At 41.5% G+C, this 16572-nt stretch overlaps 1 protein-coding gene across 8 annotated transcripts in view; it reads right to left on the reverse strand.

The window, feature by feature from the left end:
• Positions 1–4778: 4778 nt before the first annotated feature.
• Positions 4779–16572, reverse strand: part of LOC118092184 (meiosis-specific coiled-coil domain-containing protein MEIOC-like) — a 28222-nt gene continuing 16428 nt past the window's right edge. For all 8 annotated transcript variants that reach the window (XM_060280984.1, XM_060280985.1, XM_060280991.1 and 5 more), the window contains one exon: positions 4779–13882. In XM_060280984.1, coding sequence (XP_060136967.1) covers positions 13638–13882 — 245 coding nt within the window. In that variant the 3' untranslated portion in view covers positions 4779–13637. The remainder of the gene's footprint in view (positions 13883–16572) is intronic.

The raw sequence follows: 16572 nt of genomic DNA on the forward strand, positions 1-16572 counted from the left end.
TGGGATTTGCTAGACGAATTTTTCGTTATAAGAAAAGACCCGTGGAACTAATTAAATTCGTCTAGCGAGGCACCACTGTACAGGGCTGCCTTCAGATGTTTCCTAAATGTTACGTATATAATGACTCTGACGGGAGGGCATTCCACAGGGTGGGCATCACCACCGAGAAGGCCCTCTGCCTTCTAGTATTGCTGGTAAACATTCCCCAGCCAGTCACTTCAGACCATGAGGACTAGTCTGGTAAACCAAGGTTGGTATGTATGGCCCTTCAGAAGGGGACCTGTGGAAATGTCGTCCCCTCGTCCTCCACCTCCAGCCATTTCTACAGTTCCCCAAGGGTTGCCATTGGGTGAATCAAACCTGGGATCCCTTATGGTGCAAAGCATTACTTAGTGGCCGAATTACGGCTCAGAGCTTCCAGCAACAATCCATCATTTATCATGTCCCAATAAAACTAGAGGTGTGCCAAATATTTCACCCTCGATCTCTCCTTCCCTTCTCCTTCCCTTAATTAGAAGAGAAATTGCATTCAAGAAATATTTAGAAATGAAACTTCTGTGAAATTTTCACGAGGGCTGCAGATTTTTGCTGTGCTTTACATCTGAGGGGTGGCCAGGGGGTGTTCATGACGGTCTTTCATTCTATAAATCATACCCCTGGCAGTCTGCACTCTGCAGCCTTCCTGGGTGCTCTCCTTTCCTGAAACCCTGATGACACCCTGAGCTAGGATTCCTGTCTGTTCATCATGAAGCCCTTTTACTTTTGAATAAACGGACGTGGAAAGGTTAAACACATAGAAAGATTTTAGAAGCAAAATCACGGCAGCTGGTGTTCCAGCAACATCTGGGGCAGGCACCCCCAAACTCAGCCCTCCAGATGTTTTGGGGCTACAATTCCCATCATCCCTGACCACTGGGTCCTGTTAGCCAGGGATGATGGGAGTTGTAGTCCCAAAACATCTGGAGGGCCAAGTTGGGGGGTGCCTGATCTGGAGCATAGCATGTTGAGTGTATTCTATCTAAATGAAGACAACCGGGCCTTGGGGGGGGGAGGTGTTCTGATCTGACCTCTCTGAAGGAAGGATGGATAAAAATGAAATAATTACATGTCTGACCACGTTGACTAAAATAAAATAAAATAAAACCCTTAAAGCACAGTAAGGATATCAAAGGATTTCCAGCATGAGGGGGCAGGGTTTCTGTGGATAAACATCCCTCTCATTGTGGCCAACATGCTGGCAATCCAATGGGCAATAAGAGTGCAGACGGTACTTATTTAGTGTGCAGGGAGAAATGTACACGGAGGAGCCTTATCTTTCAGAAAAACCCCTCCCCCTTTTACTAGCAAAGACCACAAGTATTCATTCATTCATTCATTCATTGCCTTGATATACTGCCTTTCTGCCAAGGCAGCTTACAGTTTTTAAGATACTAAAATGAATAAATGATATGTAAAGTTGGCCCTGGGAGTAGGGGGGTGTCCACCTGAAGCAGACCCTAATACTGTCTCTGCCTGCTTCCTTCCTAGAACTCTTTGTCTTTCATCCATGACATCATGATGCTCCCCAAAGCCCAACAAAAGGTAAGCATTCAGCAAAAAGCGGAACTAATGAGGGGGAAATGCTTGTGCAAATATAATCTGATGTTTTATGTCATAGCTGTTGCACCATAGCTGCCAAGTTATCCCTTTTTTAAAGGGATTTTCCCTTATGCTGAATAGGCTTCCTCACGAGAAAGGGGAAAACTTGGCAGCTATGTGTTGCACGCTGTGGCTGCGAAGGCCTAGGAATCCAGCTGGCCTCCCTGGTGGGGGGAACTTGAATGCTACTTTGTGATGCTTCTCTTGGTTCTAATAGAGCTATTGTTTTGCTGTTCTCTTATGGGATTTTTCAGCACAGAACCACTTCCATTACATGAATGGCAGGTAGGGTTGCCAGACTCAATAGAGGGCAGGACTTCTGTGCCTTTAATTGCCCTGCTCTCTTTTGAGTCTGGAAACCTTAAGGAGAAACCAGCAGACCCTTTGCTTGGAAATCAAACAAAGGGTCTGCTGGTTTCTCTTTAAAGTTTCCAGACTGAAAAGAGAACAGGGCAATTAAAAGCACAGAAGTCCTGTCCTCTATTGAGTCTGGCAACCCTAACGGTAGGGAGAACAGAGCAAGTTAAAAGCTCTAGACTCCATCAGAAACATGCTTCTTCTTCCATACTGTCAATCACTGGAGCAACCACCTGTTTGCTTCACACGCATATATAGGGAGCCCAAAAGCTTTAGTGGAAGAAAGTCGTTTTGTTTTTGGATATGTACTTTGACCTTCGCTTTCCGGCTAGGCTGTCTGACACTCTTCTCTATTGCAAGGGAGAAAGAGATATGTCAAACAACTGAGCTGCATTATTATACTAATGAAACACAGTAGCTTAAGCATACAGCTTCCACGTTTTCAAAAATCACTTGCTGAAACAAAGGGAAGGAAATCCAGGAACAACACAGCCTGTGGTCTTGTGTTATTGCTCAAAGTGCCAGTGGTCCAGGCTCTTAGAAGATACTGGGACACACTCTGTTACTGGATTAGGGTTAGTCTCTGCTGGACCAGAGAAAGGTTCGTCTCTCTGTGTTTCTTGTTTCCAACAGTTTGCTGCCAGATAGAAGTTTCTGGGGTGTTCGCAGAAGGGCATGAAGGAGAAAAGCCCTTGCCCACGGGATCCGTGGTGGAGGAAGCTGCTGGGGCACCCGGAGCAGCAAGTATGATGCACACCCGGGGACGGGGTGATCCACCCACAGAGGCGGGGCAAACACCGCTCGCTTGGGGGGGTGCATCCCCGGCAGCCAGTGGCCGCACGCTGGGCGTATTTGCATGAATGGCGGGTGGCTCTGGCACCCCCAAGAGGATCGGCACACCAGGGAAGCGACTGCAGCCTGCCGGGGGGTGCGGATGCTGCCCACTGGGCAGCGCTGCACGCCAATCACCAGGCGGATTTTCGATACAACGATCACCCAAACCTGCCTGCCAAGGGTGTGAGCGCCGCCACTCCGAGCCGCCCGGGGGAATTTTATCACACACACCCTAAGCATGGCACCTGGGGCGGACCGCTCCCCGCGCCCCCACCTTCGTCTGCCAGTGCACAGGGATGTACTTCTTTTCATGCCTCCTGCATCTTCCAACTTTCAGTTTCATGTCGGCAGTTCCAGAAGTACAGTCATACCTCTAGATACGAATGCTGTGGATTGCATACAACACGGGTTACGTACGTGCTGAACCCGGAAGTAACGGAACGGGGTTACTTCCGGGTTTGGCAATTCGTCCATGCGCCGAATCGCACAGAGATTCGGCGCTTCAGGTTGAGTACTGCTCTGGGTGCGTACGGGGCTCCAGAACGGATCCCGTTCGCATCCAGAGGTACCACTGTACAATGCCTCTGAACCTGTCAAGGTCAGCAGAATTGCCCCGTTACATGCCACACAGATGGCACAAGGAGTAACATTTGGGCAGAGAAGATGCAACCAGCTTTTACCACCTCTACGGAAAAGAAGACTGGAAGAGAGCACATTAGATTGTCTTTCAGTGTTTGCCTTCCCCCATCCCTCATTGTACAGCATGTTTACCCCCAGAGGCTTCCAGCGCCAACTGGAGCAGCAGGCGAGGAGATGAATTCTTTTGTCTATGCGCTGGTAACCTCCATATTAGATTACTGCAACGTGTTATATGTAGGACTGGTTTGGAAACTCCAGCTAGTGCAAAATTCAGCAGCCGGCAAGACGGCTTGAGCATATTACATTGATCCTGGTCCAACTGCACTGTCTGTCAATTAGTTTCTGGGACCAATTCAAAATGCTAGTTTTCAGGACCACAATACTTCAAGGACCACTTCTCCCCATATGGACTGACCTGGACCCTGCAATCATAAACTGAGGCCCTTCTTTGTGTGCCCCCCTCCGTGAGAAACATGATGGCAGGCCTTTTCTGCAGTGGCTCCCCATTTGTGGAATGCTCTCCCTGTGGAGGCTTGCCTGGCGCCTTCATTACATATCTTTAGGCGCCAGGAGAAAACAGTTCTCTTTGACCAGGCATTTGGCTGATGAACATTCTACGGATTTAAAAATGTGTTTGTAGGAAGAGGGTTGTTTTTTTCTTTCTCAAATATATTTATTATTTTGTAACAAACAAAGACAAATTTACAAAATACAAAAATACCAAATACAAAAGATACAAGAAACAAACAAAAACAAAAACTCCAAAACTTCAACTTATATCTATTCTAATATCGGTGACTTCCTCATGTCCCTTCCAACTGCATTACATTGTAAATCCTCTTTAGTAATTTCTAAATCTTATTCTTATACCTTGTACACCATATAACTATTTTTTTAAATCTTATATCGTAACACAGCATCTCACACTTACTATTTATTTATAACTACATCTCAATATCAATATATATCTAAACATTTTTTTTTGTTTCTACAACCTCCCTGTACCTCCTAAACTTCTCTTAATTTTTTCCAATAATATGCTTATTTCTTAAATATACTTTAAATTTTTTCCAATCTTCTTGCACCGCTTCTTCCCTCTGGTCTCGGAGTCTCCCGGTTAGCTCTGCCAGCTCCATAAATTCTATCATCTTCTTCTGCCATGCATCTATCATTGGAAATTCTTCATTCTTCCAATTCTTGGCTAATATTATTCTTGCTGCTGTTGTGGCATACAGAAAAAAGGTAACATCTTTCTTGGGTATTTCCTCTCTAACTATCCCAAGTAAGAAGGCTTCTGGTTTCTTAACAAAAGTGTTTTTCAACACTTTTTTCAATTCATTATAAATCTTTTCCCAGAAGTCTCTTACTTGGGGGCAAGTCCACCACATACGGTAAAAGGTTCCTTCTTGTTTTTTTACATTTCCAACATTTATTATCATGTTTATGATAAATCTTAGATACCATCTATACATCATTTTCATCATATTTTCTCTTAGAGTATTTCACGCGGTAAATTTAATGCTTTTCTTCCACAACCTTTCCCAGTCCTCCACCATAATATTGTGTCCCACATCATTTGCCCATTTGATCATTACTGATTTCGTTTGTTCAACTTTCGTATGCCATTCCAACAATAAATTATACATTTTTGAGAGATTTTTTGTTTTTGTTTCTAACAATTCCGTCTCCAATTTAGACTTTTTCATTTGAAAACCAACTTTTTTATCCATTTTATACACCATTAATTTGATAATATTGTAACCAATCATTTACATTGTTCTTCAACATTTCAAAAGATTTTAATTTGATATGATCTCCTTCCTCCACCAAAATATCTTTGTATTTTAACCACTTGATTTCCATATTCAGTCTTTTCTGCATCTTAGCCTCTAAATGTGAAATCCGTCTGGGTGTTCTCGGTTCAAGCAAATCTTTATATCTAATCCATACATTATACAAGGATTTTTCTAATAATATGACTTTTAAAACCTTTATGGACCTTGACTTTATCATAACATACATATGCATGCCATCCAAATACATTATCATGACCTTCCAAGTCTAATACATCAGCGTTTTCTAACAAAAACCAATCTCTCATCCAACAAAAGGCTTGTGGGAAGGGGATTGTTTTTTGCTGTATTTTGTATGCTCATTCTGTATGTTTCTGCTGTGAATTGCACTGGCATAAAGGGCAGTGTACAAAATTAATTAATTGATTGATTAATAATTATGGGTCTGATATGCAAATCTTCCTGCTATAAAGGACTAGCCTTGTCAAACACCTGCAATGACTTCACAAAGGCCAAGGCAATATGCCAGGTTTCTGCTGCTTAAGTCCAGGATGAATGCATAGCTGGAAGCCAAACATTTAAATGCTGCTGCCTTCCAGACTTGCTGCCTCCAACGGTATAGAACACAGAGGTCATGTTTCCAAAAGCTGGCAACACAAAGTTCTGCTTTATTCCACTGAGTGGGCATAGGAACATGTGCTGCCTCTAAAGGCAGGTAAGCAAGTCATATCAGAAGCCACAGAGATGATGATGATGATGATGATGATGATGATGACGATGATAATGATAATAATAATAATAATAATAATAATAATAATAATAATAATAATTTATTTATACCCCGCCCATCTGGCTGGGTTCCCCCAGCCACTCTGGGCAGCTTCCAACAAAAGATTAAAATACAGTAATTCATCAAATATTAAAAACCTCCCTAAACAGGGCTGCCTTCAGATGTCTTCTAAAAAGTCAGATGGTCGTTTATTTCTTTGACATCTGTGGGGAGGGCGTTCCACAGGGCAGGTGCCACTACTGAGAAGGCTCTCTGCCTGGTTCCCTGTAATGTTGCTTCTTGCAGGGAGGGAACTGCCAGAAGGCCCTTGGAGCTGGACCTGTGTCTGGGCTGAACGATGGGGGTGGAGACACTCCTTCAGCTACACTGGGCCAAGGCCATTTAGGGCTTTAAAGGTCAGCACCAACACTATGAATTGTGCTCAGAAATGTCCTGGGAGCCACTGAGTATCTTTTAGGACCGGTGTTATACAGTCCTGGCGGCTGTTCCCAGTCACCAGTCTAGCTGCCACATTCTGGATTAGTTGTATTTTCCAGGTCACCTTGAAAGGTAGCCCCACGTGGAGTGTGTTGCAGTAGTCCAAGCGAGAGATAACCAGAGCATGCACCACTCTGGCAAGACAGTCCACGGGTAGGTAGGGTCTCAGCCTGAGATCCATAAAACCCCACATGAAGCATTGTGGACACCCTCCCAAACTGTATAATGCAAGATTATTTTTGCAGGTCTCACTTAGCCCTGCTGGGATGCACTTATGAATCCCAGGAATGGGTAATTAGAAGAATATTGTCTCTGACACAAGTATCTAAAACATAGCCATTATAGATTCACAGAGTCATAGAGTTGGAAGGGACCCCCAAGGGTCCTCTAGTCCAACCCCCTGCAATGCAGAAACCTCAGCAAAAGCATCAATGACTAGCAGCCATTGGTAGCCTCGCCTTCCATGAATTTGTCCAATCCTCTTCTAATGCCATCCAAGTTGGTAGCCATCATTGCACCCTGTGGGGTAAAATTCTCTTGTAAACGTTGTTATGGAAGAGCAGCAGTTTAAACTATTCACAAAACAAGATCGGGAAATATTAAACAATTTTCAGGCTGTGATGGGGGGATCAGATGGACACGACACATCCACTGATTTCCCCCCTCAGATAGAGGTGGGGGTCAAGAATCCCTCAAAAAGTTTTTTAGGGGGCACTGTGAGATGGGGAGAAGGGATAAGCAAAATATTGTCTCCTTATTGAAGATTGGATGCCTCCCACTGGATCAAAAGTCCATGTTGAATATTATAAGTAGTGGGAAATAGAACAGGTTGTAGATTCTCTTAATTTGGGTAAACCTCTATTGAGAATTAAGGTTCCATCACAACTGGAAGGGACTCCTTAGATAAAGTTGTCTGGATTAAGTTAATGACTTAATCTAGGTTTAAAATTACTAAGCAGACTCTGTTCTCTCCAACGCTGTTACTCGGCTTCAATTGGCAAAATGGGTTAGGAAGCAACTTTTAGTAATTTCTCCTCTTTGCAGTCCTCAAAGCCCCCTTAATCTTTTCCAGAAGACTGGCAGATTTAGAGGTGATACATGGAAGAGTGGGAATGCTCAAAATTCTCTTCCCTCCCTCTTCTGCTGACAAAAGCAGTCCAAGACACTTAACATTAAACTTATCTCACTGAATAGTATGGCTTGCTATCAAGCACACATATGTAGGATATTAAGGGCTTCTTCCCACTTTGATTTCCCTCATTTCTTCCTAATGGGTAATTTCTCTTCACTGATTTCTTAAATCACACAAGCAGAGTCATTTAAATATTAAATACTTTAATTGTTTAAGTGTTAGCCAGCACACATAATAAGCACTGAGTGAAAATTACAAAAAAAAGAAGAAAATAGTATATCTTATATGGGAACCAGCAGCAGATAATGAAACATAGATAGAACTGAATACTTGAAGCAATCAAGCTCATACCAAGTTAACATTATATATAAAAACAATGCTAGAACAGGTCACTCACCATGATTTTTATAGGATTCACCAAAACTCTTTAACAAACCTTTTTCAAGACATCACAACTTTTTGTGCCTTTCTACAAGCATGCCATTTTCTTAATATAATGGACAAGTGCACATGTTAAGTGACTTCACACAAGTGATGATTTAGCCATAGCTGCATGGGATCCCATTTCACTTAAAGCAATACCACAGTTCAGTGTAGAACAAGCACCACCAACATCATCATCATCGCCATCATCATCATCCAGAAAGTTACAGGAGAGGTAGAAGTGAGATTTTTGAAGGTTTCAGACCCACAATTGTTTCCAGATACAATGAATCAGCACTTGAACTGGTAAAGTATCTTATAGCAACTGACCTCTCCGTCAACATGTTTCAGTTCAAACTAGCCAATCGATCAAATCACAATAGTTTTTTCAATTATGTCACCAAATTGTAACCAAAGTGTACACGTTTTTACCATTCAACAAGATTAGCTGAAGATGCACAAGGCATTAAACAGCATAGTATGTCTTCACATTATCTATTAAAAAAACTAATTTAAGCTTCTCTTCCCAAATGAAGTGGAAATGGCCTCATTTGAAAGAAAAGGCTCATGTTTCTGCACACCACAGACATTATGTACTCACTTGTTTTGAGCTGACCTCCTGCTGACAGTCATCTCTTTTTCTTATCGATTTTGCCAACAAGTACAATAATTTATAGTTCATTTGGCAAAGCAGGCAAGATATATTACTAATTGTTGCAGTTTTTCAACGTTTCTCACAAACCAGCTAAACCTGTCCATAAGCTGAATAAGTAACTTAACACTTTCCCCCCACTCAAAATGAGTATTGCTAATAAGTTTAACAAAGAACACCCACATTTTTCTTTTAAAAAATGAAACCTAGAACAAAAAAAATAATCGACTTTTAAAATTACTTACAAGACGCTACGAAATTCTGTTGTAAAAGCATTTACAAGTACAGCTATTGATTTTCATAATTTTATATAAATGTTTACCAAAAGTTTAAGTGTGCTGGTGATTAAGACCCATAAAACCATGCAGGGTACAATTTCAAGCTGGGTTTCCAGACAGGCAAGTAAAAACACAGACACACACACACACACACACACACACAGAGAGAGAGAGAGAGAGAGAGAGAGAGAGAGAGAGGATGCTGAATTCTCAAAAACTTGTAAACTTGTAGGCTGACTAGGTGTCTACAGTAGAATATTTAGGTTTAAATGAAAGCAGTCTGTTTTCCTCATTCTAAATGTGTGTGTTTTTCTACAGATAATCCTGTTTCTAGCATTTATTGGTGCAAAACATTAAAGGAAAACCAAACACTATCAAACATAAAAATAGGTTACTAAAACAATGATCAATGAGAACCATTAAAACCAAAATAATGTTATCTAATTAGGCCACATGTTTTGTCCATTCACTGTAGATATTATTATAGCCAAAGTCCAGAGAAAAATGCAAAGAATTCCATATGCTCGATAGAGCGTTGTTCAAAGCAGCAGCCCTCATGCCACACCACTGTTGGGAGACTCTGAATTTTAAAACTTGTTCACAACAAGGCGTTGAGAGAGAGTATCGCTCCAAAGATGAGGAATGAAAAGCACAAGTGCTTCTGGGCACATGCAAAGCAACCTTTGCCTGGTGAATTCTGTAGCTTTAGGTAACAGAAGATCAGGGTGGCTTTTTTAAAAAGTGGAAATGGATCCAGATATTGGTTGGCGGTCTTCTGCTTACAGAATTAAACACTTCCCTGCTATAAGGGATCTGGAGAGCTGAGCAATCCTTTGGAGCAGCTAGGGTGGGAGCAGAGGGGATGGAAGGAAATCACCTCCCCGCTGCCCAATTTCAGCTTGCAGAAGGACTCCTCTGGAGCCAAGCTATTCATGTACTACTCACTTTGTATCTCATCTTAAGGCTAAATGTTGCAACATTCTAGTAGCATTTTGTCTACAAATAAACAGGCCCTACATCAGGGGTCCCCAGACTACGGCCCGGGGGGCGGATGCGGCCCAATTGGCCTGCCAATCCGGCCCGCGACGACCCCCGCCGCCCGTCGCCTGCTCTTACGGCGCACAGCGCGGCAGCGCTCTTCCGGGTCGGGAAAAAAGTGCCGAAAATCCCCCGCTCACCGGCCCGCACAGGCGCGCGCTCCCCCGTCCTCCGGCCCGCCGCGCGATCGGCGTGGTGGGAACCGGCCCAAACGCCGGTAAGTCTGGGGACCCCTGCCCTACATAAACAAAATGCCTAATAATAAACCAAACTAGACTCAGTCCACATTTAGCTTTATGGTCATCTGATTACTGTAAAGTTCCTCCAGTCTTTGCTACTCTTCTCAGTTTCCAACATCCCAGCATAAGAAAACAACAAAACTCATCTTCTCAAAAAGTTTGCAACACCAACACACACACACACACACACACACACACTCAGACAAATCTCTTAAACGTATTTTAGATTAGGAACCTCTAAATTTTGCACATCTAAGCTGCATAATAATTTAACACACCTGATATCAGAGTTATCACAGGGCAAGTTCAGCAGGAGCTGTTTGCTGGGACATCACAGTGTGCTTTATTTGGAGCATTGGCAAATATTGACATGAGTCAGAGGAGGAAAGAACTGCATTGGTTCTGAGCATGCCTTATTTTCCAGCTTAATGTATACAGGCGAAGTTCAGGATTAAAAGCAATGCAGCTGTTCTGCATCTCCATGTGAAGAGCCATGTATTGATTCTACAACACATGTAAGTGCATGGCCTAAGTGGCATTAGTATCATGTGACCATCAGCCAGGTGAACCTAATACTGTTCGAAAAACATCCTGCACAAATCAATGCAAGTTCCAAATCAATGCAGTTCCAAAGCAGAAAACTGAATTTCAGTTCACATGCATTAAATTTAATTTTATCTTTTGGTGAGGATATGTTATAGGCGTTTTCTGCTTTAACAAAAACCCAGCACAAAAGAAAATTAAATGAGAATGGATGCCTTCATAGGCAATATAACTAAAACAGACACATTACATATATTCGAAAGCTAGGGAAACCAATGCTGGAAACTGATTATGAAACATTCATACTGTAAACTACAGCTATCAAATGCAGCTTATTATAATCCCTTTAAATATATTGCTTGGTTGCAACAAAAAGTGACTACACAGTTATATTTTATCTTTTAAGACTTTGAAAGGCACATTACTTATAACCACCAATTATAACCACAGTTTTAAACAGTTTTCACAAATTAATAACTCAAGAGTGTCTAATACACCCATTACTACAAAGCAGACCTCGAGAAGTACCATGATTTTGTAAACAGAAAAAAGTGAAGACTACCAAACCACTTTTTCGAAACACAGTAAGATTGGCAAGAGTTAAATATGATCAACTCCTCACGCTGTAAACTAATTCTAATCCACAAAGCATATATGGCCTCATGACATTTAGTGCAAAATGCACAAAGCATAATTTCTCAGCATTAACCTTCGAAGGAATACAAAGGCTGAAAATACCAAACTAAGAAAATGGCACTCTTGATTATTATGCCTTTCGATGATTCCTTTGTTTTTTAAAGTGAAGAGGGAGAACATGAGGTTTCTGCGCGTTCCTGCTGCACACATCTTACAGTCCTTTTACTCGTTATTACATTTACTCTTAACGTTCACAAAGCCAGGCTCCTATCTGCATTACTGCTCCTTTTGTGCCAGCATTTAGTGGGAGGGAGACTGGGTGAAGGTCGTGCTACCCATTGTCACCACAGCTATAGGTGGCTGCCTAGTGCCGCCTGTCCCTGCTCCCTTCTCAGCTAATCAGGAAGTGGCTGGGAGGGGGCAGAGTTTGACCTAGACATGACAGAGGTAGAACTTCTTCATTACCTGTACACAATAGGGCTCAAAGCTGGACCTGGGGTGTGGGGAGAGAGATTAAGTACATTTATGACCAATCCATTAATTACGCTTCCGGGAGCAGTATCCAACTTAACAACTTAGTAAGCAAGTAAAATCTGTTCCAAGCATTCAAACTAGGTTTCTTCTACCAGGATCCCTCACATTTCCCAAAGGATTCTTTGAACTGAGACAGCTGTTCTCCAGAATTTGCCACGGACATTTAAAACACACGCATATTACTTGTTTATCAGTACATAGAGGTATTCTCACATTTTACAAGATTGTTGAAACATTAATACTCCTAAGTGACAAGAACCCAAACATTAACGCCCCAATCCAGAGGTTCCTGTCACACACTGAAGCTCAGCAACATACACACCACTTCCTATATGAACTAGGGGCTCCTCTCGCCCGCTGAAATGTCAGGGACCAATTTACGTGTGTGCACCCCTTATCCCATTATTTGTATGAAGCTGTCCCCAACATTACAGTGGAGGGGAAAGCCTGTGCTTGCAGTGAGCAAAATCAATATGTACCAGGGAAACTTTTGGACTGGTGCCCCATCTGTTCCAGTTCTTGCTTTATACATTCACAATGGCCATATAATATATCTGATTGTCCAAGACACAGTATGAAGCCTAATAATGATGGTGATTAAACATACAAAACTTCCTCATGCTAAAAATAAATCAGCCAGCTTTGGTAACCTAGTACAGATTGGTTTTATATAGCTATTCCTACAAACATCCCATCTCTACAAACATTATATACTGTGTATATTTCCAGGTTATATATACACACACACACATACAGACCCTGAGCAAACGTAAGCCTGATTATTAGGTCTTGCAATAGATCAAAACATATATTAAAATAAAATAAAAATAATATATTAACCATTAAAATAAATACTCAAATCATTAATAGCCATATGCTCATTAAGTGCATAACAAGTTAAATAGTAGTTTTAAGCCACTAAGTCATCGATATATTCCATTTCTAAATCTAAACAATTTAATCTCACTGGCTAATGCTCACTATAATGCAATACTTAATGCTACACATTTATAACTCCTTTTGATTTTCTTTCAAAATCAACAGATTCTGTTGTTTTACCACACTTATGGAAGCTGAAGTTTTGATTCGTGCAGCTTGACACCTGTGTTGCTAAGACACCTTCCAACACTCCTTCCAGATTTAACGCAACTAACACGAGCTGCTGATTTAATGCAACTACTGTGAGCCAGACCATTGACAATTTCTTCCTCAGCTCCTGACAATACAATAAATGTGCATTGTTAATTGTCAGTATGAAACAAACAGTATTCGGTAACGACGTTGGCACTTAAAATATTAGCATCGCAAAACCAAGGAATGAAGTGGCACTAGGTGTTAGATTGGTATCACAATTAGCTTCGCCACTCGCTAGTTTCCTAGTTAATGGCTTGGAGTTACAGCTTTGGATTGGTGGCCTAGAATATGAACTACTATTGCTTGTCTCCACTTAAGTTGACCCTTTCTATTTTACGCCCTAGACATATACCACCAATATTAAGACTGCTGCAATACTACTACAGAAATGCATGTTATCTAGGCTTGAATCTCAGCAGTGGAAACGCAGCACAGATCCACTAGACTTGCTGGCAGCCTGGCGCATTTTCTACACCGCTGCAATATCTGCTTGGATGCGTTCACTGTATGACCTGTTGAGGCAGTTCGTGGTTTTCTTTGTCTTCATGCTCCACGATGGCCTTCACTTGCAAGCTGCCAATGACAGGACAGAGCTCTTGCAAAGCCCTTTCCACTTCCTCTTTTTTTGCTGGCGTGTTCATTGAGGTTTTTGACAGGGTCATCTGAAGAGCACACCATAAAGCTGTACGCGTTTTTCGTGTGAAGAAAGCCAAATCTTTAATGGCAACCGCCAGAGCAAGGACATCTGTAACAAAACCAGCATAGCATCATTTACAATTTCAAGAGGGGGGATTTTTCTCCCCAATACTGTAATATAAAGTCTGCTAATGTTTTCAAAGAACCAGCCTTCGGATGTGAATATTTTATTTATTTTTATTTCATAAAATTTATATTGCTAGATGGTAAAAAAACAAACAAACCTCAAAGTGCTTTACAAAAAGATAAAACAAGAAAATCAAGAAACAATTGCAACAGTACTTTAAACATATGAAAGTTAAAATGCTAAAACAGATTAAAATTACCTCAACTTCCTATGCATCTGGGTAAAGGTAAAGGTAAAGGGACCCCTGACCATTAGGTCCAGTCGTGACCGACTCTGGGGTTGCGCATTCATCTCGCATTATTGGCCGAGGGAGCCGGCGTATAGCTTCCAGGTCATGTGGCCAGCATGACAAAGCCGCTTCTGGCAAACCAGAGCAGCACATGGAAACGCCGTTTACTTTCCCGCTGTAGCAGTTCCTATTTATCTACTTGCATTTTGATGTGCTTTCGAACTTCTAGGTTGGCAGGAGCTGGGACCAAGCAATGGGAGCTCACCCCGTCACAGGGATTCGAACCGCCGACCTTCTGATCAGCAAGCCCTAGGCTCAGTGGTTTAACCACAGCGCCACCTGGGTCCCTCATATGCATCTGGGTAGGCTAGTCTAAATAAGAATGTTTGTAGCTGACAAGAGTGCAGTGAAGTATTTCGCTGCCAAAAGTATGCATTAAGGACTTTCCAAATTGATATCACATCATTAAATAGACGCACAAACAGCATAGGACTTAAAGTGCACGTTTCTGCAGGAGACTGTGCTGTAAGCAACACTACAAATGAACATTTCCAGATTCTACTGCAGGGCTGAGGAAACTTTTCATCCGGGCACCGGAATCCAAACTATGCTGCAAAAAAAAAAAAGATCCTGGCCAATCCAAGCAGTGATTGGCTTCAACTGGAAGCTCCTGAGTGGAACCAAGCTCAGTGAGGTTTGCATTTGGCATCAAATTTTAAAAGCAGTGAATTACAAGCCCCACTTGCCAAAGAACAATAAGGGGTTGCAGCCTTGCCTTTACCTGCCTCGCACCTGAGTGGGGATTCGGGAAAAACAGACTTGCAGGCCAAATTAGACCCCCTTTCAGGTTTAATTAGGCCTGTGGGCCGGAAGTTGCTCTCTCTCTCTCTCTTTTTATAAAAAAGACTTTATTTCAATTCTCGCAGATTCAAAGGAAATTCAAAATTTACAAAAAGAGAAACAAAAGGAAAAAGAAAAAAAGAGGGGGGAGACACAAAATAATATTTCATAATACTCAATAATATAAATAATATAAACCGAAAAGACACAAACAACACATTACAATCAATACAGTAAACATATAAGTAAAAATTGACTGCTCAAACATCACTTCCTTTTTCTTGTTTTCTTCTAATCTTGCTTTAATTTGGTTACCAAATTCTATATCTAAAACTGCTTCGCTATTTATATAAATTCCTATATTTATCCCTCTAATTCTTCTTATCCCTAATATTTCTATACTTCCCTGCTCATCTTTCAATTTAGGCAAATCACCAAATCAATATTGAAATTTTCTTTAATCAAATAATCCTCTACATATTTCCATTCCATTATATATTTCTTTTTGGGAATGTTTCCTCTCTGTTTTCCTCTTGTATTCAGCATCAACACTTGCATCAGCAGGACTTAGACCACAGTTACTGAGTCTTACTTGAATATTTAATGCTTGGACATAAAATAACACTGAAGTTTTACAATTATATAACAGAGTGAGCCACCCGTTTTCTATTTGCTATTTGAACACACCTGACACAAGTTTTGACGCAGAATCTCTTGTAAACAAAAACAAAATGCCTCTCTGGAGCAACCTACTTTTCTCATGCATCTTGAGAATTTTAATATGAAAAGCTAGGTATCAGTTAATGTTAAGAAGAGCAAAGAACTATGGGTAATAAATATGATGTATCTAATCACAATATTGGCATTTACATGTCATAAAGCAAAGAGCTATGCGGTAATCTGAGTCTCAGTTCCAGAAGGACCTTTTTCAGGATTTTTGTTGACTGAGAAGAGGTCTCTGATGAAACTCCAGATATGAGTGCTGTACTAAAATGCATTACAAATACAAAATATAAATCCAGACTCTTTGCAACTAAACCTGACAGTAAACATCCAGCTCTCAAAGTGGAAAGTTGCCACTTCAGCAATTTTCCTTGTATCATGATGTTACATGTTTTCTCTTTGACCAACCATCCACAACAAGCAAGAAGATGCATAATGTTGCAACATTATGACATGAAACAAATGATTTTAGAAAAGAAGGAACTGCAACAAAATGTATTCCTGCTTGCAGGGAGTTGGACTAGATGACCCTTGGGGTCCCTTCCAACTCTACAATTCTATGATCCTACCCCTAACCCTTAAAAGGAATTATCCTAGATCCAGCCACCTGGCACAGGGCTTTGAGGCCTCTTGTAGGAGGTAGTGGGATGGGTGGGGAAATGCCTACTCTAACATAACAGGAACGTAAGAAGTCTTATACCTTGGGTAGGCAAACTAAGGCCCGGGGGCAGGATCGGCCCAATCGCCTTCTAAATCTGGCCCGTGGATGGTCCAGGAATCAGTGTGTTTTTACATGAGTAGAATGTGTCCTTTTATTTAA

This window comes from Zootoca vivipara, chromosome 12, assembly GCF_963506605.1.
Source record: "Zootoca vivipara chromosome 12, rZooViv1.1, whole genome shotgun sequence".
NCBI lineage: Eukaryota > Metazoa > Chordata > Lepidosauria > Squamata > Lacertidae > Zootoca > Zootoca vivipara.